This window comes from Anopheles coluzzii, chromosome 3 (assembly GCF_943734685.1).
Source record: "Anopheles coluzzii chromosome 3, AcolN3, whole genome shotgun sequence".
NCBI classification, from domain to species: Eukaryota; Metazoa; Arthropoda; class Insecta; order Diptera; family Culicidae; genus Anopheles; species Anopheles coluzzii.
In genome coordinates this window covers 64,757,353-64,779,074 of record NC_064671.1, presented here as the reverse complement: position 1 = coordinate 64,779,074, position 21,722 = coordinate 64,757,353, and the positions used below count along the sequence as shown (strand labels likewise).

Sequence of the window (21,722 nt, the reverse complement as noted above, 5' to 3'; positions counted from 1 at the left end):
ATAATTTTGAAACGAAAAGCAAAAAGTGATGTGAAAAATGTTAAAATTTCTGAAATCTGCTTTTTAATTTTTTATTTAATTAGGTAAATAACTATTTATCATTCGTTTTGGTTCATTAAAATTAATTCCTCAAAATTAATTTCTCATTCGACCAGTCGAGCACCCACCGTGCGCCACAGCCAAAACGTCAACGCTGTCAAATGCGGAGGCATTTTTTTGCGTTCATTTTTCATCCTTAGCGTGGTCGCAGGGCAAACTAGGACGGGAGCGGTTTTCTATCGGAAAAATATCGATTTTTCCCCGGCAAGCGACGTGCAGCGGTTTCTGAAACTCGGTGCTTTCCCAACGGCCTCGCAAACGCATCGACGGTGTTCCGGATTGCGGGCAGAAAGGGCATTCCCGAACTCGAGCCGGGTGAGCAAGCAGTTTCGGACGGCTGCCCCCTATACAACCCTAGCGCTCCTGCTGCCGCTGCTGCTACGCCCGTTGTTGCGTTTCACTCTCCCCCCTTATTTCTTTCACTGTGAAGGTAAGCACCGACTGGTGGGGACAAATCGTTACACATCCCTCCATACCCGTGTTATTAGCCCCCTCTTTCTGGCCCTTTAGTAAGACAAAAGTGAACGCGAACGCAATTGATAGTGAAATCTTCCGAGTAAACAACCAAGGGTCACTTACACAGACACATACGCACACACATACACGTATCGTGGTGCGCGTCCAGTGCCGTTCCCGGTTCTCCTCCTTCCGGGGTTAATTCCGGAAATGGATGGCGAAAAGTGCAAGACAGTGAATGTTTAGAAACAGTAATTTACGTTTTCCTTCATCGCCACCAGCGCCCTCGTTGCACTCGTCGCCGCTCCCTGTCAACATACGGTGACGCCGCAGCAGGCTGCTGCCGACAGGCGAGAAACAAGATGGTGGTGATGATGGGCCCTTTCTTTGCGATTGTTGTTTTACAGTTGTTGCAGTGAAATTGCGGCGGTCCATTTCCCTGTAAGGGGTTCGGCCCGGCACGTACGTGGGAAAATCAGTATCAGTTTCAGTTTCAGTTCCGTTCAGTAACCGCGAGTATAAAGCGTGCAAGAACTAAGCAAGCCATGAACATCCAAAGTACGCTAAATGTCGAATGCGAAGAACGGCTGCTGCTGCTGCCGTGCGCGCTTGTTGACGGTTTGCCAAATTGGCGAAGTTCGATCGGTGGTGGTAGTTGTTGTCGTCGTTTTTGTGGTGGAAATCGCAGGACAATGTACGGTGGGTTCCGGCGTCGGAATCATCCGGATAGTGGTGGTGTCACCTGAGCCGACACAGGTGGTGTTCTAAGTATAAGAGTCAGTTTATAATGTAAAAGTGCAGTATACAAAAAAAAAACAAGTTCAAGTAAGCGAAAGGCTATGGCCGGTAAGCTAAGAACTGTCCCTCAAAAGTATTACAAACAAAACAACAAAAAACCCTCCCAGGGTAGTAGTAGTTGATGCTTCTCATCCGCGCGTGGGCTGGAATTGTTTTATAATGAAGCCCGTCCGTTTTTTTGCCGTGTGTTCAGTTGTTCAAGTTCAAACCCCAAAAGTCTCTTGTGTTCAGTTCAAACCTTTTGTAAAACAAATCAACCTAAAAAAATCGAAACTTCTTCCCCTTCCGGTACGCTTTTAAGGTAAGAGAAAACAGCAAACGAGCCAACCTCTCTCTCTCTCTCTCTCCCCACCCAACACAACCCAGTGATGCGATTTTTTGCAGAACCAGATCACAGAATTGCATTGCCTTTCTCGCTCTCTCCTGTGTGTGTGTTGGTTGGTATGCTTGTTTGAGTGTGTGTGTGTGCGTGTATGTATGAATGTGTAAACAAAGATGATGTGGCGACGGCGACGGCGTCTGTATGGTGTGAAAATGGAATGCAAAGGGAGAAGAGCAATCAAGTCACATAGTCACGGAGACTTGCGTTGGAGGACATGGAGGAGATGGAAGATGGTTTCCGGTGCTCTGATTACTTTACCGTGTGTTTTTTGTAAGTAAGGCACCTCGAGCAAAGCCAAAATGGACGAGGATGATGGTCACAACTTCTAAAAACAGCACACAGCGCAAGAACGGTTTAAGCCCGCCTTTAGTGATCTGAGCGAATTTAGACGAGAACAAACTGAGCTAATTTGTTTATTTTCTTACTGTTATTGGGGTCTTTGTAGGAAAAAGGTGCCAAAAAACGAAACTAACTCTCTTTGTTTACTTGCAGCGACACCACCAACACTTCCACGGTACGGAGCAAGAGTGACACACGCGGTACAGGGAAAGCATCGCACGGGAGCAATCCCCGCCCCACGCTTGCTAGAGCGAGATGGACAGCGATGATTCGAGACCGGGCTCGTCGGCATCGAACAGCTCCGATTCGGAGCAGGCTGCGAGCCCGGGCGGTGGAAAGGAGCAGCAGGAAGATGATCATTCCGATGGTTCCGGTTCGCCGTCACGTTCACCGTCGCCAGCATCGAACGCGGGAGACGTGCTCGGAGGTGGTGACGGCGGTGGCGACGATGATGGTGGTGAACCGAACGATGGTGGACGGGAAAGCAACCGACCGTCGCGGTCCCGCTCTCGGTCCCAGTCGCGCTCCAACTCCCCGGGCAGCTTGTCGTACGATGCGGGCAAGCAGGACTCGCTGTCCAGCCCGGCCAAAACGTTCGATGCCGTCAATTCGCCCTCGTACCTGAGTGCGGAAAACTCGCCCCAGTCGCATCCCAAATCGCCCGCCTCGTCCTCGGCCCACAATCGATCGAGCCGCAGCCCGAGCGGGGGGTCGCATGGCGAGCGGCGGTACGATCGGTCGCGCTCGCTGTCGAAGGAATCGAACCACTCGGACAACAGCTCGAGCAAGGGCGGAAGTCACCATCACCGGCGGCGAGGGGGCAGTGCGAGCAGCTCGAACCGCCAGCACCGCTCACTGTCCCGCAACTCGACCACATCCAATCTGAGCGAAAAGCTGAAGGGCGAGGAGATCTCCGACTGCGAGATGGAGGAGGAATCGGACCGGGAGGACAAAGCGCCCGCATCGCCGGAAGCGGGAGGCGATGAGCGGGGTGTAGAGGGTGGAGCGGTGGCAGGCAGCGATGGTGGGCCGGGCGCGAAAAACAGCGCGCTCAACATGAGCCACGAAGATCTGAGCGACGTGAGCCTGGAGAGTGACAACGAGCCGGGCCGGGCGGGGGAGGATGAGGAGGAGGAGGACGGAGAGGAAGAGGACGATCGGGACAGTGAGCGGGAGAGCGTGAAGCGGCACGCCGGCGGGCGGAAAGAGCACGACGGAACGGACGAGGAGCAGGAGGAGGGCGAGGAGGATGATGAGCACAGCCGGGGGCCGGCCACCTCGACCGTGTCCGCGTCGGAGCGGGACGGCAGTGAGGCAGGCGAGCAGCAGCAGCAGCGGGACGAGCGGCCGAAAATTACCGACCTGCGGCAGAAGCTGGAAGAGCGCAAGAACCAGCTGCGTAATATGGACGCGGACAAGCACACGATCAACGGTGGAGGAGGAGGAGTAGGAGGAGCCAGCGGGGCAAATGGCGGCGGTGCTGCGGTGGCACGAAACCACGACAAATTGCTGCACGAGGGCAACCTGATGGACAGCAAGAACGATGAGGATGCGCTCGATTTTGAGGCGGAGGAGGGCGAATGCAACGATGCACCGAAGGAGCCGGAGAAGAAAGCAGATGATGCCACAGAGAAGGGCAAAAAAGAGGAAGCAAAGGAAGGAGCAGCAGCGGCCGGTGGCGACGATGAGCTGGAGGAGGGCGAAGAGCTAGAGGAGGGCGAAGTGACGGATGAGGACGAGAAGCGGCCGGAAGAGTCGGAACCAAAACCAGTCTGTCGATTCTACACGCGAGGCCAGTGTACCTGGGGCATGAGCTGCCGCTTCCTGCACCCGGGCGTCACCGACAAGGGCAACTACACAATGTTCGACATGGTGCGGCCCGTACCGGTGACGCATCAGCCGCCCGGGTACGGGGGCCACCCGGCGGCCCCGCTGTACCCGCCCGACTATCGCCACGAGCGGCCGCCGCTGCATCATCTGGCGCACCATCCGGTCGCGGTAGTGGCACCGTACCCGGCCACGGTCGGGCTGCCCCCGCCAGTGCGTCCCGTCGAGCCGGTCGTCGCTGAAAGTGCCTGGGAGCGGGGGCTGCGCACGGCCAAGGAGATGATGCGCAAGGCGAACAAGCGCAAGGAGCAGGACATCGATTTCGACGACAAAAAGATGAACCTGACGCTGACGCAGGACGAGCTGGAGAAGGACAACTACTACACGCGGGATCGTGCGTCGCCGTCGGATGTAAGTGGGAGCACAGTTTTCATTCGCTTGCAACGGTTACTCTTACGGTTTCCCCCCTTTCTTTTGTTTTAGATTACACCTGCCTATCCTGGAAGACCCCCTGCAGCGGTACCGCCCGGTTACGATTATCCTGCCCCGACGTCAAAGTACCCGCGGGGCGGCGCTGGCGGTGGTGCGGCCGGTCCCGGTGCACCCCCGTTCGAGGAGGATGCGTTCGGCAGGACCCATCGCTACCGGGAGCTGCCGTCGCACCGCATGCCCCAGTACGAGGATGACGATCTGTCAAAGCGCCGCCATCCGCGTGCCACTCGGGAGGTGATTTTGCAGCGTGCGGACGAGTGGAACGACCCATGGATGCGCTCGAAATCTCCGGGTCGGGACAAACGTGGAGGAAGACGTGGTGGTGGTGGTGGTGGCGGAGGTGGTGGTGGTGCCGACCGACGAAGTTACAGCAACAGCTCCTCGTACAGCAGCTCCAGCAGCAGCTCCCGGTCCGGGTCGAGCTCGGATTCGAGCCGTTCGCCCAGCCCGACCACCACCCGGCGCAACCGCTACGACAGCCACCGGTCGAAGGATGGCGAGCGTCACGCGAGCACAACGCACGTGCGCAAGGTGATACGCACCCGCTCGCCAAGCGTTAGCCCTCGGCGTGGTAAGCAATCTTGAGTGGATTATGGGGAAAAGCGGAGGTTCGTTTTGATTTCGAACTTTTTGTTTGTTTGTTTTGTAGGACGCAAAGGATCTCCCTTGCCGGTCAAACGAATGGACAAACGAGGACCATCGCCGGTGGTAGAGAAGCGCATGGTCGAGAAGGTGGTCACCTCCAAGCGAAAGATGGTAATTTGCGACAAAATGAAGACTGTCTACTGTGTAACGCTCACTAAATGCTGTTTCCGTTTCATTTCATTTCAGTCCCCTCCGATGCACAAAGCATCCGCGGCCAAACACAGGCGACACTCGAGCAGCTCCGGCTCCGGTTCGTCCGATTCGAGCGATTCCGGCTCGGAAAGCTCGTACTCCTCCAGCTCCTCTAGCTCGTCGCGCGGCGCTGGCAAGGGAAGAACGGCAAAGGTTCGCGCGTCGGAAAAATCCTCCAAATCAGCCAGCATGGGAAAGAAGGGTAAGCGAATTAGTGGAACCATTGTATGCGGTATTACTGTATGCTCACTTGTGTTGCCTGTTCCTTTGCAGATTCAAAGAAGCACAGCGAGGGCAAGGGTGGCGGTGCGCAGGTGATACCGCCCTCGAGTGCGGCGATGGAGAAGGCGAATGCGGCCGCGTCGAAAAAGTCGTCGCGCCGGGAAGAACTGCTGAAGCAGCTGCGAGCCGTCGAGGAAGCGATCGCCCGGAAGCGCACTAAGATATCATAAATCTCCTATCCCGTTTACCCTCCCAACACCACCACCCTTTACTATTACCTACTACAACAACCCCGTTTCATCACCGCACGATCACAATCATCCACTTTCCGTCGATCCATCCCAATCTCCCGCGAGCTACACGATAAGAGAGAACAGTTTGATGTTTGGGTAAATGCGCCGCAGGCACCACACACATAGACAGGCACTACATATACACAGACTCCGTAAAACCCATTCCAGTATAAGAGGACGGAGATGTGACGAAAGGGGAGGAGGAACAGTGTCCCGTAAAGTAAGGGAAGCGTTTCCCTTTCCCCTAATCAGCCCCCCCCAATGCACCACCTGGAAAATGAACACAATTACGATTAAATTAAGCATAGGCCACAGCTAGGAAGCAACAGATACGCGTTTTTTTCTCTTATTTTCATAACATTTTTATGTTGTTTTTTTTCTTTCTCTCCTATGACAATGTGTCCCACACATGAAGATTTGCTAGTGGAGGAACTAGTGGGTGGGCGGTTAGAACGGCCGGCCTAGTTTTGCGGACGAATTAAATGTATTCTAATAAACGATGAAAGCGACAGGATTTAAATGTACAACTAGAGCATAGTTTTGTTTAAAAAGATGACGAAAGGAGACATTGAACTCCCAACCTTACCAATTGTCAACCATGTTCACGGACTTTATCGACAGCAACGGTCTAAAATCAGCATTTGCCAACCAGTTGAAGCTCAAATTGATGCTTTCCAACCGCTTCAGCAGCTGACCACCAGGGACGATCACGTTCGTGGGCTGATTCTTGCTGAGCACTAGCTCCATCACGTTGAGTCGCTCATTCAACATCATGCTGTTGAAATCGATCGTATTTAAAGAACAATCCTCAAATCCTCCGACATCCCGTCATGTTCCGAGCAGGACTGCATCTCAATTCTTCCCGATACCTTGCTCGGCGCCTCGTTCTCTATTGTATGGATGCGGGTCACTCTTAACATCACTCTCTGCAAACATCTGATATACGATAGCACACCAATGTCGAACCCTTCTAGCCGATTGTTTTGCATATCAAGTGACAAAATTCGCTCTCAACAAGCAACGCCGGGAGTGGCATGGATCACCGGGATATTGTTATAGTAGAAGCTAACGTACCGTAAATTTAGCAACTTTTGCTACAACAAATCCAGTTCTAGTGCGATATGCAGCGAATGGGTAATGACGGTTGCGGAAGCAGATTGCGGCTTCCGTGCAGAATGAACTAGTAATGGATGAAGTTGGCAAAAATTAGCAGTCGACTCCGTTAATTTCGGAATCGACTCCGGATGGTATATCCGCCCAGCATTATCCAGAGTCTTTCGGAATCATCTGGAGCGTTGGAATCGCCCGGAGTCGGAGTTGTCCAGAGTCGGTCGGCATCGGAGTCGGAGTCGAAGTAGTCCGGAGTCGTCCGGAATCGGTTGGAGTTAGAGTCGATCGGAGTCGAAAGCAAAGGCTTGTATACGAAATGTACGCGAAAAACGAAAGACAGAAGAATGCAACGAAATAAAATGCCTGACCATAAGCACATTGCACCGGACGGTTCCAGTTGACTCCAACCAACTCCGATTCCGGTCGTCTCCGATCGACTCTGGACGACTCCGAATGACTCTGACCCCGGTCGACTCTGAACGACTCCTGACAACTCCAACATTAACATCGGTTACCGTCAGCTGGGCAGTGGCGTTGATCGGATAGGAAAACGCGAACATGTACTCTTCGTCTAAGTGCAGGGTTTCTAGCATGCACGTTACGCCGTTACAGTAAAACTTAAGCGAAATGGTTAGTTTAATGTTTGAGGCAAGTAGAAGGTACTGTCCAAAAGCGAGCAAATGATTAATGAACCTCATTGAACAAACAGGAAGGGGACGCAGCTTACCACCAGCCTCTCATGTCATCTAGTTGTGATGTTTAAAAGAACACTAACACAGAAATGATTGCTCTGATCGTATGAAAACATATCCTGCGTAAGGTCGTTGTACGCACGTTCTTTCTGCTAACGTAATTTTAATGAGCCTAGAGCCTAGTTTTGTTTTGCGCTTATTATACGCTTCATTCATACTCAGACACACGCTCGGTGAATTATAGGGAAATTTTGATGATTTGAGTCTGTGTGAATGATCACAACAGTCGATGATTGATGGTTGTTGCGTACATTCATTCGCGCCATTTGTCTAGGGCGTTGGGAGATACATCAAGACGAACTGAGTCATATCGAAAACATCATTCCTTTAAGTTCTAAGGGTACCAAACGGTATCAACAGCCTTAAAGAAGTAGTTATATAAAGTTATCTGTGACATCTTCGTACCTAGCTTATTAGTCCAATGCTAGGCACAGGGCTCAGCAGTAGTGATGGATAATCTGAAAGTCAAGCTGGTGAATCAAAACCGGATTTGACTCTGTACTGAATCCGAACGCCTCCGGACGAGTTCGGTCATTTCCGGGCGAATCCGGATAAGTCTGAACTGGAACCTGGAATTCGAAACACAACGAAAATTCAACTACAGATTCTTCAAATCTATTGCTTTAAAAACAATCGCATCCTGGTTGGTGAACGGCGTACCAATCCAACAAGTACTCTCAGCAAGAGAAGAAATAGTAACCGAAGTTTGAATCAAATTGGTTTTCATCTGCTTCCCGTATCTAACGTTGTTGAAAGGTTGATGTTGCAGTAAGGTATTCCTGTGGCCTTACAGGGTTTATCTGAGATGGTCAGAATGCAGGTTGGTTGTCTGTGAAACTTCCTGTTCGCAAAACTCTCTTATTGATCATCGGGATGCCTGTATTATTTGTTACAACAACATACTATATGAGTTCCATAGACGGATCCATATTGGATAGTATGTCCTTGATAGTTTACAGGTAGGATCCTCTCTGATATGCCGTTTTTATTCAAAAGAGAGTCTTCATTGATCGATAGTTTTTCTATGAGACTAACACGTAAGTCTAAACCCCTAAGATATTAAGTCGAATTGTCCTTTTTTAATACTTAAAAAAAAGACAGGGTAAATACTCTTCAGTTCGTCTATGGATGTTTCATAGTCATGGAGCGCCAACAGTCCAGCTCGAGGAGTACTAGCTCGTGGAAGTGTTACTCCGTACACCTAAGCTGGGATAACGTAACGTACCTATATAACGTATATAACACCATTTACTCGCTAAAGACGCATCCTGTACCTAAGGCGTTTGTCCAATGATCTCTCCTCTAGATCAGTGATGTCAAACTCGTTTTGGGTCGGGGGCCGCAATTGAGCGCTGTTTGTTAGGTGAGGGTAGGGGAAGGGGGAAAATTATCTGATGAATAAAATTCTACCATTTTATACCAAAATAAATCATTTAAATATTTTAAAGTATTTGGTCCAGGTTTTGTTTTCTCCGTCACCCACTTCTATACCACATGGTGCTTTCGATCAGCAAAAATCATTAAGGATTTTTCTTTTGCCTAGAATCATATCTAGAATCGTAGAAATAAGAAATATGAAAATACAAATATAGTACGTAAAGCAGTTTACATTTACTCATACTTAATTTTAGCGGCGGTCAGCCTAACTCAGAAATTTTCATCATTCTTATGCAATATCCCAGATATATGCCAACCAAATGAGACTGCATGGACAGTTTTTTAAACCTCGTATATCACCTCAACATATCGACACACGATGAACAAACGCTGCATTTTGACAACGCTGATGACTAATAACGATAACTCATAATTATAGCACTATATCGGCAAATATTCGCAAGCTATGTGGTCTTTTTTTTAAGGAAAAGAGATTACCAACTTCTAATAAGCTTCGTACAATTCACGCCTTTTTGAAGTGCTTGTATTTTTAAGATTTTTAAAGGTATTTTTTCTGAAATCTAGCTAAAGAGTACCCACATCAATTAAGTGAAGAAAGTGGTATTCCGAGTGGTATACATGGTTTCCGAATTTTCCAGAAAGCCTCAAAATCAGAAAATGGGCGAAAATATGGGAAAATATGAGTCCGACTTTGGGGAGCCGCCAGCAAACAAGAACTAAAACACATGCCATTCGAGGATACCTTCCCAAAAATAGCCAATGTGAGTAATTTACTTAAAACTTCGTTAATCGAACTATTAAGGCTGAATGTTGAAATCTTGTTTCTCTCATTTTTCCTGTCTCGTAACCTATAATATACTCCAGCTTCATTCTTCGAGGGCCTCATGTGGCTCGCTCGCCTTAGGTTTGACTTCGCTGCTCTAGATCGTGTTCACGAGGATGATCGCAAGAAGCTTATGTGTGGAACCAAAATGGAGGGACATCAAGTGCCATTCAGCATAATCCTACCGCAGCTTTAGAAAGCAGAACGATTCTGACGCCGGATATGTTTGTAGTTCAAGATTGAGAAAGTCATGCCGTTTTTGGACATTATACCTAATTCAAAACCTGTTAGCAATTTTTTTATTTTTCGGCATGCTACAGCAACCGCACAAATACCCAAGAAGTAGCACAAAGTTTAAAATGTATTCCAACCATTATGTCTAATGGCCAGATCGATATCAAGAATAGCCAGAATCTGCACAAAATGAAGATGCGAATAACCACCCCACCACCACATCAGCTTTTGGAAAGCTCTTCCCAACAAACAAAGTATATAATTAGAAGGAAAACGGATAAAAAGCATATCCCCGCGGCTGCTCGTCCTCGGCAACTAACCGGCTTCATGCAAATAGAACGCCAACGCCGTACCTGCCGTCGATCTGAGCGTAACGCAACTTTCGCTAGTAAGCGAGCAAAGGGATTGAAAAATCCTTCACATAATTATGCCACGGACAGTCGAAAAAGCTTGAACAGCAACTAGGCGGGCTCGCGCCGGCGAAATGCACCGAACCCGACTGACCCAAGAAGTCAAGTTCAATCGGAACGTGTTACAGTTGATATTGAAACTGGTTTGCCAAAAACCGCAAACGCACCTCCCTCCCCTCCCCATCTGAGCAGGAATATATTAATTTCGCTTCCCCGGCGGACCCGCCAGCTTTTGGCATAATTTGCCAAACGAGCATTAGGACAGGTTTTCGGGGTTCTTTTTTGCTGCTGCTTTTGGCAAACCACAAACCAGATGTATGTGTGTTTTTTGTTTGTTTGCCCTTTATGGAAAACTTCAACTCAACGAAGATGGCTCCATCGAGCCGGAACAATGCCGGTTGTCGAATCGTAACGACCGCGGTTGGGTGAAAATCTTACGAAACAAACCTCCGCGTCGCGAGAGCTCATTAACCAAGCGACAGTTGGAGTGGAAAAATTGCTCACTCATTGCACTGAATGCACTGAATCAACCTGCACAATAGCCCCTTGATCTCCCGACATTTTGCGACATTGTTACGCGCATGACAGTACGCGCATCACCATCACAGCGGCGGCACAGAACAGCATAGAACAACACAACACACAACGGTTATTAATCTTCTACCATCATTATATTTCAGAAAAGTGACGTCGCTCCTCAACGTAACCTCTCGTGGTTTTCCCCTATTGCAACACTGATCGTAGAATTAGAGGTATTACGAAACGCCATTTTCTCAGGTTTGAGTTCCTGAGGACGCATTGGCATCGGGGCGAAACTAACTTAGATATAGACACTGACTTATCGGGCGAAAAGGTATGCTTTTTGTTGCACTGAAACCGATCTTCAGGAGCGGATTCCAGACGTTTGAAGTTGAATCTTCTCTCACATACACATCACGTAATTCACTCGGAAAAACTCAATCTTACACACACTTACGCACTGACACACGCACGCCAAGCCGCAATGAGGGTCTCTCCAATGCCTTTTTTTGGGAGCTTGGCGAGGCGGCTTGATCTGTATCTCAAAAATTGCCTTAAAAATAATGATCTTTTTTACGTTTCGTTTTTGGTTCACACAAACACACTCCCCGAACGAACACTCTCGCCCGTCCCACGCTCAGATCGTTTGGTAGGTTAGGGGTCGCTGTGTATTGCTGGTTTGCGGTGCGGCCGCTGCCACACTGGCCGCCGCTAGCTTCGGTCGCTGGCTCGCGCCGCCATCGCTCGTGAAGCAGGTGCAGAAGATCATGTACAGCATCTTGCAGCAGAAATCGGGCGACACCGACCGCTTGCCGGTGAGCACATCCACCAGAAAGTCACATTCCTCGTGTACCTGTTGGAAGAAGTTGATATCATGTACACGATCATTAAATTATGGAAGCGTGCAGTTTAGAATGTTAGGAAGATCCGGTCACGATCTTCGCTAGCACGAGGATCGGCACATGGTACACACTCACCTTAGGTTCCCGCACCTCCTCGACACCGCTCTCGATGCTGATCACGAAGCTCGGGTCAGTCTTTTTCCGTTGCAGCAGCTGCATATTGACAGACAGACAGACAGTCAGATGGACGGAGGCAAAATAGGCTCGATATTTGCAGAAATAGCCGAAGCAAAGCTTGCGACAACCAAACGAAAAGCGCTCGCGCTCTCGAACCGGACACCTTCTTGCGCCACAACGGTGTGTGCCCGCGCTGGCATAGATCATGATCGCGAACCTCACGAACTCCCCACCATCATCAAATCACCATCATCACCACCACCATGTGCTTTACGGCTCGCTGAGCGCTCGTCCAGATGCAGCCCGGCGCGCGGGGTTCGTTTGGATTCGTCTCTCGCGGCTTTGGCTGAAAAGCTCACGTCTCTCGCTCTCTTTTTTTTCGCTCTATCTCGCTCTATTTTCCACCCAGATGGTCCGGTGGCAGCCGTCTAATGCTTCGTGGGGGAGCCAGCAACTTGCAGTCAGTTCTTTAGCAGGGTGGTAAAGTGGAGAGGGATCTGTAGGCTTCTCTTCAGGTCGGCTCCACGAAGACTTCCAATCAAAACAGCAGGCCTTCTCATCCATCTTGCAGGTTTGATCTTTGCGGTCGCTTCGCTTGGTTAGGTCGAGCAACAATAAAAAAAATGAAACACAAATGCACAATAATAAGTCGGTAAGGTTTCCGTGGCTTCGTAACGAATCGTCTTCCATCGCCAAACAGCAAGCCAAAAAAAAAAAAACAAGACAACAACCTCTTCGACGTCACCTGGTGTGGAGATCGGTGCTCCGGTTGTTTGTTAGCATTATTCATCATTCATTTGCTTCAAAAGCGAGGTGAGCCTCACCGCACCGCATGACTTGCAATGCCTTTTTGGCTTCCAAAATTGTTAATTTTTGTGTTTTTTTTTCGGTGTAATCCATGATGAGTATCAGCCGAGTTAGTGCTTCAGTAGAGTTGCTTTCACTTTCACTCTTCACACGAATGTGTGTGTATGTGTTTTGGGGGGGAGGAAGGTGAGCGTTTGTGGCAATAATTTGCACCATTTATTTGGAAGCAGTGACGCCCTAGGGCGCACAGCACTCCGTTGCTGCAAAATCAAGTGATCTTGCGGTTTATTGCTAGTAGAGCGCTCCAACACCTACTCGATCCTCTATCTCTCTCTCTCTCTCTGTCACTCTGTCTATCTCTTCGTCTGTGTTCTCTTCTCAAGAAGGGGTACATTCCAAATCTGAAAAAGGGGGCCAAACACGCGGGTTGTATTGCGCATTTCAGAAGACCTATCGCCCTCAAGAAAATTGCGCAAAGCCGTAACCATGGCACCAACCATGGTTTACTACCGTTCGCAAAGTGGTATAAGGCGGTCAAAAAAGGCACAGCAACTAACGAAAAACAACGATCTTCAGAAAAGAATATCTTATTAGACGAGAAGACACGTAAAAACTGAGTTTAATTATTCATTAAACGAACAAAAACACATCGCTACATTAAAATGCTTTCAAAAGACTTAAATGCTCCGATGAAGAGAAGAGCCGGTTTTGGGGTTAAAAAATAGCGAGAGCACCTGTTCTAGTCTCTTAATTGGATGTGCAAAATTTTATGACTAATTTAGTTAACTAGTTTTTTTCTATCTATCTTTTACCACCACTACAAACCCATTGTGCGTCAATAGGCCATGCCGTTCTCTCTCTCTCCGACTGCGCAACAGTCTTGTGTGCGGGGGGAGGGGGGGCGTTCTTTCAACTTCAACGGGCTTGTGCAAAGACCGCTATTTCTCAACGGCCGCTCCTACACGCACCACCACCACTGGCTGCAGATATTGGAGAGTGGGAAAAACTGCAACAGCAACTGCAGCCCAGACCCAGTAACGGTTTTCGCCCGTTGGCTTGAAATAACAACACAAACACACAGGCACGCGAGCGCGCGCGCCCGAGAGTCCAACGGCCCTGAATGAAGCCTCCCGAAGCTAAAGAGCCCAAAGAGCGACGAAAGCCGGTTGTTGTCGTCCGAAACGAGAAACGAGACGTTCACCTCGAATTGGAACCAATCTTGAGGTCACCCTACAAGTGGGTTTTAAGGTAGGGATTCGAGAGATTCGATCATGCCCCGTCATGACACCGTTGGAAGTGACAACAATCATTCAAGGTCCCTGTGGCCTGCTCGTGATGCTGCATTCGAAGATGAATGGACCCGGTTCGGGGTGGGCAAATAATGTTCGGCGAAGTAATTATTGACCAAGTGCCGCAGACACGATGACCATTACTCCCTCAGGTATTGTGCAATTTGTGTGACCGAAGATGTTGACCGTGGACGCGAGGTACACATCGGGTAAATACAAATTTCATCACATCCTAGTAGGCATATCAGGGTGTGTGAAGCGCGCAACATTAAGCTTCGGCCACGTGCACATACTATGCGCAAAAGGAACGAAGGAAGGGAGTTAATGGACAAATCTCCATAAATCTTGCGCCGTGTGAGCGGAACTTAAAAGCATTAGATGAAGAACATTAAGCGAATAAAAAACAGATTGTTTGTGCGTGTGTGTTTGGCATTAAAATGTCTTTTACAAACCCGGACCTTTGTGGCATGAAATTCATGGACAAGTGTGGAAAAAAACCTAACGATCCGCAAGCAATTCCCTGCAATCTGTCGTCCGATCGCGAGAAGCGGGAAGCATAACTTGAAGGGCGGGAACCAGTTTTTTCCTCGTTTTGTTTGTTGGGAGCGTACGCGTAGCACGAAATGCATCATCAGACGTCGTCGTGTTGCAGTTGCATAATTCTCCAAAATGTGACACTCACGCCATGTGGAAACGGGCTAGATAACAAGCGGGACGGCGCGCGACTGTTGGTTGGGCAACACACACAGACGAAAGCACCTACCTAAACTGGAATGCATATCTATTTTTCCGTGCATTTGAATCGATTTTAGATTGCGTGTGTTTGAAGGTAAGCTTAGGGCGTGTTTAGTGCAGGTGAAATAACAATAACCTTAATACAATAGGGTCGCCCGATTGTGCAACATGATATAGGGTTTGTTTTTTGGGGGAATTTGTTTTTGGAGCTTTCTAAAAATTGGCTGAGAAAAACAAGTCAAGATACGACGCACATGGGACTTGGATGGACCTCATTAAATCCGATCGAATGTGTGAATTGAAAAAGCAAAGCCAGCTTGGATGATAGAGGGATGATGGAATTTGACAAATATTTAACCCCAATGTCCATTAACTGTTCGCAATGCAAAGGAAGGAGAGAAATTCGTATGTTTGCTTGAATAATTTTGTTTGTCTGAAGAGCTCATTTTTACTTCTGGAGGAATCTATACATTTTGAGCTATTAGACACATGCTGAAATGCTGAATCAAGTCCATAAAAGTTGCTTTTAATGTCTAAGATGCTTTGAAATTATTTTAACGATTTTGAATAATTACATCAAGTTGTTCTAAAATTTTGGAGAAAGGAATAACTCCCTACTTGTGTACCTTATAAGCAAGCTCTTCAGGTTTCTGCATGTTGGCTTTGGCCGTCGTTCCTTGCTTCGGTTTCGGTGCCGACTTAGGATGCTTGGCCGCATGATCCCCCGCAATTCGCAGTGCCATCTTGTTTAGCAGTCTGACGCGCTGCTGGTGTTGCTTTTCGGCACAGCGCAATGACTTCCCGGTTGGGATAAGCTCCTCCAGGGCACGCATCGTTGTCTCATGGTTGCAGGAAACGCATCGCAGCGGTGCCGGTCCGAGCCGTATCTTTGCTCCTGCGGCTTCAACATTGTTCCGCAAAGTGCTTCTAATGTTGCCCAGCACCAAGTGGATAAAGTTCAGCCGATGGCGCATTCGCGACTCGAGCCGCTCTAGCTCGGCTTTGTCCGGCTTGCTCAGCATTCCAGTGCTAACGTACTTCAGATGGTTGGTGAGACGTTCGAGCTCGTTGGAGAAATGCTCCACCCTTGTATCGATTTGACCCTGCAGCTCTCCGATCGTTTTGGCGAACGTTTCTTTAGATAGGCGCGTGCGGAAGTGTTCGTACTCAACGCGGTTTTCCATCTGCTGGTCGAGCAGGTCCAGCCGATCGCTCGTTTCCGTCTGTTCCACGCGCAGCCGGTCGACGAGGGACAGAAACTTTTCGGTAAATTCTAGCTCCAGGCTGCGCACGTCGCTGGAAATCGATTCGCGGAAGTTTTCAAACATAACCCTCAAATCATCGTGTGCTTCGGAGGCGGCAGTGCAATCCGTTGCTATGCTGTCCAGCTGTTGAGCCTGCTGTTGGGACGTCTTTTCAAGAACCTCTATTCGCTCGTTACAGGATCGCAGCAGTTCGTCCAACTCTCGCGGCCAAATAGCGCGCAGATTGTCTGCCGACAGCTCGAGCGATGTGCTCGATAGAGAGTGTGAGACATCTGAGCATGATTCTTGCTCCGGCAGTGGTAACCTCGCCACCAGACTTGTTAGCACACCTCGAATAGCGTCCAGCTCTTTCTCCAAATCCGGACCCGGCTGGTGCTTGATCGTACTACGGCGCGGCACAAGCGATTTTACCGTACTTGGCACCGAATGTTGATAAAAGTCAATCGGCACGGCCGCGTCCAGACTGACGGGGCGCGCCCGTTGAAGAATGCTAACCGTGCTGCAGTGCGCCCGAAAGCTCGGATAGTGTGCCTTGAGCAGTTGATTAATGTTGTCCAGTTGGGCGCGCATCACGATTAGCTCACCGCCGTCCAGGTACGGCAGGACGGACTTTTCAAGCCGTGCGTACTCCAGCACGGTGTCGTTGGCCAGCGCCGTCAGCTTGCCGATCGATTCGTCAATTTTGTCGAGGCGTGCGGCCAGCGTTAGGAAGTCGAGCGGGATATCGGCGGTGGACTGAAGGCATGAGATTCTGCTACGACTAAACTCTTCCAACTGTTCTGCGCTCGGTAAGATGGCTTTGTTTACTTTGGTCTGTTCCTGCAGCTGACCTTTCAAGACGGCGTGCTCGGCTTGAAGCTGCTCTATCGCTGCAAGCAACTGATGGTAAGCTTCGGTGTCTTCAAAGCGGACGATCGGCTCGAGTGCCGCCTGCTCAAGGGCCGGTAATCGATCCTCTTCGTCGGTTGGTGTTTGTGCTGAGGGTACTTCCGATACGGGGGATTCGACGGGGTCTGTTTGTTCTGCTGCCGCTGCTGCTGTTGGTTTTGGTAGGTCACGCCCAACTTGATCAACCGGTACATTTTGCAAGTTCAGCCGGGTAAGTAGTGCCTGCAGCAATTGTTGTAGGGAGGTAAAGTTCAAGCTTCCGGGTTCGGGATCGCCAAACGCTTCGGCCAGCAGCTCGGAACAGGTCGGCGGCGTGGTGTTTGCTGCCATTGCAAATTTTCGCGGTCGAACAGTTGCAGGAGGAAGTAAAGGCCAGACTGAAGCATCGCCTACTAGGAAGATGTTCTCGCTCCGTTGTTCAAGGTTGTTGCAAAAGCTATGCTAACGTTGCCATAGTGTACACTACTTTTTTAAAATGACGGTTTCACCTAGGTTATTTTCAGTTTGTGACAGTTTGTTAACATCGGATGATTTTGAAATCGATTGCATGTTGGATAGCATATAAAAATGTTGTTGATAATAAAAATATAACCTTTCAAGAAGGTGATCCAAAATTTCAGTCTTTCTTTGGAATATTTCTAGATTTTAAACAACTTTCATCGGTTCATAGAATAAATTTTTCATCTTTTCACTTCTGAGTTTAAAAGTCTTTTCAAAAATAATATTTTTCACACATTTTCGACAAGATTAAGAGTTGGAAACTATCAGGCTATGTCATGTATTGATATTCAATCATTGTAATATTAAGATTGCTTATAGAGATGATAGTGGAGGTCGATGCATCTTCTTCTTCTTCTTCTTCTTTGGCACAACAACCGTTGTCGGTCAGGTCAAGGCCTGCCTGTTCCACTAGTGGGGCTTGGTTTCAGTGACTTATTTATTACCATAGCAGGATAGTCAGTCCTACATATTTGGGCACGGTCCATTCGGGGCTTGAACCCGTGACGGACATGTTGTTAAGTCGTACGAGTTGACTGTATCATGAGACCGACCCAGAGATCGATGAATAGCTACTACAATAATAGATTTCGAACTTGTGTTCGTGTTCGTATTTATTTATTCAGTCATTTGGCTCCTGTCTAAAAACTGATTGATGGTCATCAAAAGGTGCTTTGTAAAATAGCTTTCAATTATTGTAAGAAAATAATAGAATCATTCCTATTGCCAAAAGCGGTATGAGACCTAATCTTACTGGACATTGCGTCTTTAGAACCTCAGACTAAGAGATTAAAAAAGAGCTTTAAAATTTATAGAAGAGAAAGGGAGTAGGTGCTTGAATGGAAGCACAAATTAACTTATAACTTTTTTAAAAAAAATAGACATTAATAAGCTCTACGTAGTTCAATATTCAAGATACAGGGTTTCCCAAGGGTTTTTGGTTGTTTCTCCAAAATTGTTTGGTTGGTTCTCATATCTTTTTGATCTTTTTCCCACGATTTTTTGGGCGATTCCCAGATTTTTTTGGATCAATTGTATTGATTTACAATTGGGCGATACCACTTAATCGTCGGAATGAACCAAAAAATCTATGGGAAATGATGTATAAATCGTGAGACGAGTCCAACAAATTACGAACCAACCAATAAATCATGGAAAACGTTGTAAGAAACACTACACGACCATGGAAGAGGATAGAATAGTGTACAAGTAAATGTTCGTTGAATATCTAACCTGTCTATCCTATATTATTGCTCTGAGGTTCAAGCAAAACCATGTAATTTATAGGACGGACATAGAAAACAAATAAACATAAAATATAGAACAAAGATGTCTGGTGTTCCTGTCAAGCTCTGTTTTGTCTGATCAAGACAACGAATTATCGCGCTCTTCTATGTGCCTAGTGCGGAATCTGAAGGTTAGTGTGGAATATCTTCCTAGGGAGCTCGTCAATCGTCGTACAACACTACACGCCATGCTCGAACATATTCCCAAAGATAATCAACGAATGTGCCACTTCACATTCGCTTCCAATCACAGGCTGAGTCTGCAATAAATCAAATCCCATTTTCATCACATTGTTACTCAAATAAAACCCATATGTTCTGTACTATAAAATCCCCCAAAAGCAATTGTGTCTTCCGAATAATAACGCTTCAGATTCTCTTTTATTTCTACCCACAAATGTGTTTTACTCGCTTCAATTCAACAAATTGTTTTACTCCACGAGGCGCAATAAACCATCCATTGTACTGTACGCCACAGGCAATATATGAGCTTTAAACAAGCTCGCAATACAGTCCATCCAGTGCGTAAACAACGGTCCGTACGCGATGAACCCCGTCTGGTTGGTGTTGATGATCGTGGCAGCACAAACGCTCGGTAAGCAATTCGGTGATCCATCAAAATGCGCTCACCCGTCTAATACGTCGAAATACGACGATCTTCTACCGATTAATTGTAGGATTAGTGGTGTGTAGCCGCCGCCAGCAGGGGTTGTCGTACCGCATCGTCAATGGGACGTACGCAGTCATCGACGATTACCCGTTTCTGGTGTCGGTTCAGCGATGGAGTAAAAACGAAGGCTCGCACATCTGCGGTGGAACGTTCGTGAGCGATCAGTGGATACTGACCGCAGGGCATTGTGTTGAGTAAGTAGCTAGGTGGGAATGGGAAAAGACCATTCAAATTTCGTTGCCTTTTTTGTTGCAGTGACCCCGAGTTCCGCCAAGGTGGCATCGTGCGGGTAGAGTCGTCCTTCCACGCTTCCGGTGGCATCTTTCTCCCGATCGAGCGTACGGTACTACACGACAGCTTTGACTACGGTAGTCCAGGGATAGATTACGATTATGGGTTGATTAAGCTGGTGGCACGATTCGAACGAGCGGTACCAGTGCGTCTGGTGGCGCCCTACAGACGCTTTCCGCCGGGTGAACTCTGCACGGTCGTTGGCTGGGGCATGACGAAGAAAACGGGCGACCGGGAGCAGCTCCGTATGGTGCGGCTGCCGATTGTGCGGCAGGAGGTGTGCAAGGAAATTTATGAGGGCTGGGAGACAATCACGAGACGCATGATCTGTGCCGGGTATGCGGCCGGGGGTCAAGATGCTTGCGAGGTACGAAAAGATCGCAAGTTACACGCTTTAATAACATTTAAGTTTTTCGTTATGTTATAATCGCTTCTTTCCTATCTTTTGAAGGGCGATTCTGGCGGACCGTTGCTGTGCCGTGGCATCCAGGCTGGCATCACCTCGTGGGGTGTGGGCTGTGCCAAAGCCAACCGTTACGGATTTTACGCAAATGTTGCGAATCAGCGCGACTGGATACGGAAGCACACGGGAGTGTGAACCGTTTCAAAATCCATTTGCCAATTACCGACCACCATTAAGCGAGCGACCTTGGCGGTTATCTAGAAGTAATGGGCAAAATAACAACATTAAAAGCTAATTCAATAAACTTCTGTTCCAGTTTTACAACGCTTTGCACATTAGCGCAGGTTGAGCAGAAAGAGCACGCTCAGTACGGTTTGAAAAAGCTCGCTGAACATGCGGTTAGCGTTCATGATTGTTGCCGTTTTGTGGTCACTGTTTTATTGCGGTAATCAAATCAGTGTGTTGTTTGTTGCTTTATTCATCTAGAAGTTATTTAACCCTTTCATTAGCTGTAATGAGTGAAGTTAGCGCAAAGCAAAAAATGAGCTTTCGCATTGTCAATGGAACGGAAGCAACCATAGTGTCCTACCCGTACGTGGTGTCGATTCAGCGATGGACGCCAAGGGTGAAGCAACACATCTGCGGTGGCACACTGATCAGCGAAAGTTGGATTCTAACGGCGGCTCACTGTGCAGAGTAAAGCGCTCCCTGGTGTTGTTGAGGTTGTTTGCATATGTTTACTTATTCTCTCACCTCATCCAGCAAGATCTCCCCGACGACGGTAATGGTGCGCGCCAACTCGTCGTTCTTTAACCGCGGCGGCAAGCTGCATCGGGTCGAGAAGGTGATCAAGCACGAGCGGTTTTCATACGCTACCGGGGACTACGATTTTGGGCTGCTGAAGCTAAAGCAACGCTATCGGCGTGGAATGTTCGTTAAGTTGCCGGAGCGTCGTAGACGCTTTCCACCGGCCGAACGGTGCACGGCGATGGGCTGGGGTGAAACGTTGGGCCGCGAGTCGAGGGAGCAGCTGAGGCAGGTTGTGATGCCGATAGTGTCGCAGGCGGTGTGCCGGAAGGCGTACGAAGGGACGGACGAGATTACGGCGCGGATGCTGTGCGCGGGCTACCCGGAAGGGATGCGCGATGCGTGTGATGTAAGTGAGGGAAGTAGTTGCATTTGCTTTGGTCGTTATTGGATCAGAATACGTTTTTGTTTAATTAGGGAGATTCTGGAGGACCGCTGATTTGCCGGGGCATACAAGCGGGAGTCATTTCGTGGGCGATTGGATGCGCGCAGCCGAACAAATACGGCGTTTACAGCAGCATTGCCGAGGGCCGTGAGTGGATTCGGAACCATACTGGTGTTTAATAATGAGTTTATATAAATAAAAAAAAGATGAAATGTATGTATATTTTTTATTTTTAACGGTTATTCAAAACGTGCGTTTTGTTAAATTTTCCGAAAGCTTTCACAGACGGTGCAACCGTCAACAGATGCTTTCAAACCAAACGTAAGCGCCTAACAGTATGCAATTGTTCATACACGCTCCAAAATTCAAATTAAACGAAAAGCTTGCC

The 21,722-nt window shown here is 48.4% G+C and overlaps 3 protein-coding genes across 4 annotated transcripts; 2 read left to right on the top strand and 1 right to left on the bottom strand.

The window, feature by feature from the left end:
* Positions 1–201: 201 nt before the first annotated feature.
* Positions 202–6,272, top strand: LOC120956382 (zinc finger CCCH domain-containing protein 18-like). Of its 2 annotated transcripts, XM_040377800.2 has the most exons (7): positions 202–529; positions 963–1,654; positions 2,228–4,312; positions 4,385–4,964; positions 5,043–5,149; positions 5,225–5,432; positions 5,504–6,272. In XM_040377800.2, the coding sequence occupies exons 3-7, from the start codon at positions 2,330–2,332 to the stop codon at positions 5,680–5,682; spliced, it is 3,057 nt and encodes a 1,018-aa protein (XP_040233734.2). In that variant the 5' UTR covers positions 202–529; positions 963–1,654; positions 2,228–2,329; the 3' UTR covers positions 5,683–6,272. The 2 variants fall into 2 exon arrangements, with proteins under 2 accessions (XP_040233734.2, XP_040233732.2); XM_040377798.2 differs by lacking the exon at positions 963–1,654.
* A 2,955-nt stretch (positions 6,273–9,227) lies between these two features.
* On the bottom strand, positions 9,228–12,332 carry LOC125907388 (uncharacterized). The gene is made up of 2 exons (XM_049609265.1): positions 11,969–12,332; positions 9,228–11,844 (listed from the first exon to the last, which is right to left on the bottom strand). Exons 1-2 carry the CDS (start codon positions 12,215–12,217, stop codon positions 11,629–11,631), a joined length of 465 nt encoding a protein of 154 aa, XP_049465222.1. The 5' UTR covers positions 12,218–12,332; the 3' UTR covers positions 9,228–11,628.
* Positions 12,333–19,230: 6,898 nt separating this feature from the next.
* LOC120956229 (trypsin-1-like) lies at positions 19,231–21,513 on the top strand. The gene is made up of 7 exons (XM_049608318.1): positions 19,231–19,373; positions 19,456–19,642; positions 19,704–20,106; positions 20,191–20,333; positions 20,662–20,838; positions 20,905–21,298; positions 21,367–21,513. The coding sequence occupies exons 1-7, from the start codon at positions 19,325–19,327 to the stop codon at positions 21,511–21,513; spliced, it is 1,500 nt and encodes a 499-aa protein (XP_049464275.1). The 5' UTR covers positions 19,231–19,324.
* Positions 21,514–21,722: the final 209 nt, after the last annotated feature.

Bases quoted from the DNA above. Each gene is read 5' to 3' on its own strand.
- LOC125907388 (XM_049609265.1), bottom strand. From the start codon at position 12,217: ATGATCTATGCCAGCGCGGGCACACACCGTTGTGGCGCAAGAAGGTGT. The intron at 11,845-11,968 runs GTGAGTGTGTAC...TTCTTCCAACAG, and splicing joins AGGAGGTGCGGGAACCTAAG to GTACACGAGGAATGTGACTT.
- LOC120956382 (XM_040377798.2), top strand. From the start codon at position 2,330: ATGGACAGCGATGATTCGAGACCGGGCTCGTCGGCATCGAACAGCTCC. The intron at 5,150-5,224 runs GTAATTTGCGAC...ATTTCATTTCAG, and splicing joins TCACCTCCAAGCGAAAGATG to TCCCCTCCGATGCACAAAGC. The intron at 5,433-5,503 runs GTAAGCGAATTA...GTTCCTTTGCAG, and splicing joins AGCCAGCATGGGAAAGAAGG to ATTCAAAGAAGCACAGCGAG.
- LOC120956229 (XM_049608318.1), top strand. From the start codon at position 19,325: ATGAACCCCGTCTGGTTGGTGTTGATGATCGTGGCAGCACAAACGCTC. The intron at 20,107-20,190 runs GTACGAAAAGAT...TATCTTTTGAAG, and splicing joins GGGGTCAAGATGCTTGCGAG to GGCGATTCTGGCGGACCGTT. The intron at 20,839-20,904 runs GTAAAGCGCTCC...CACCTCATCCAG, and splicing joins ACGGCGGCTCACTGTGCAGA to CAAGATCTCCCCGACGACGG.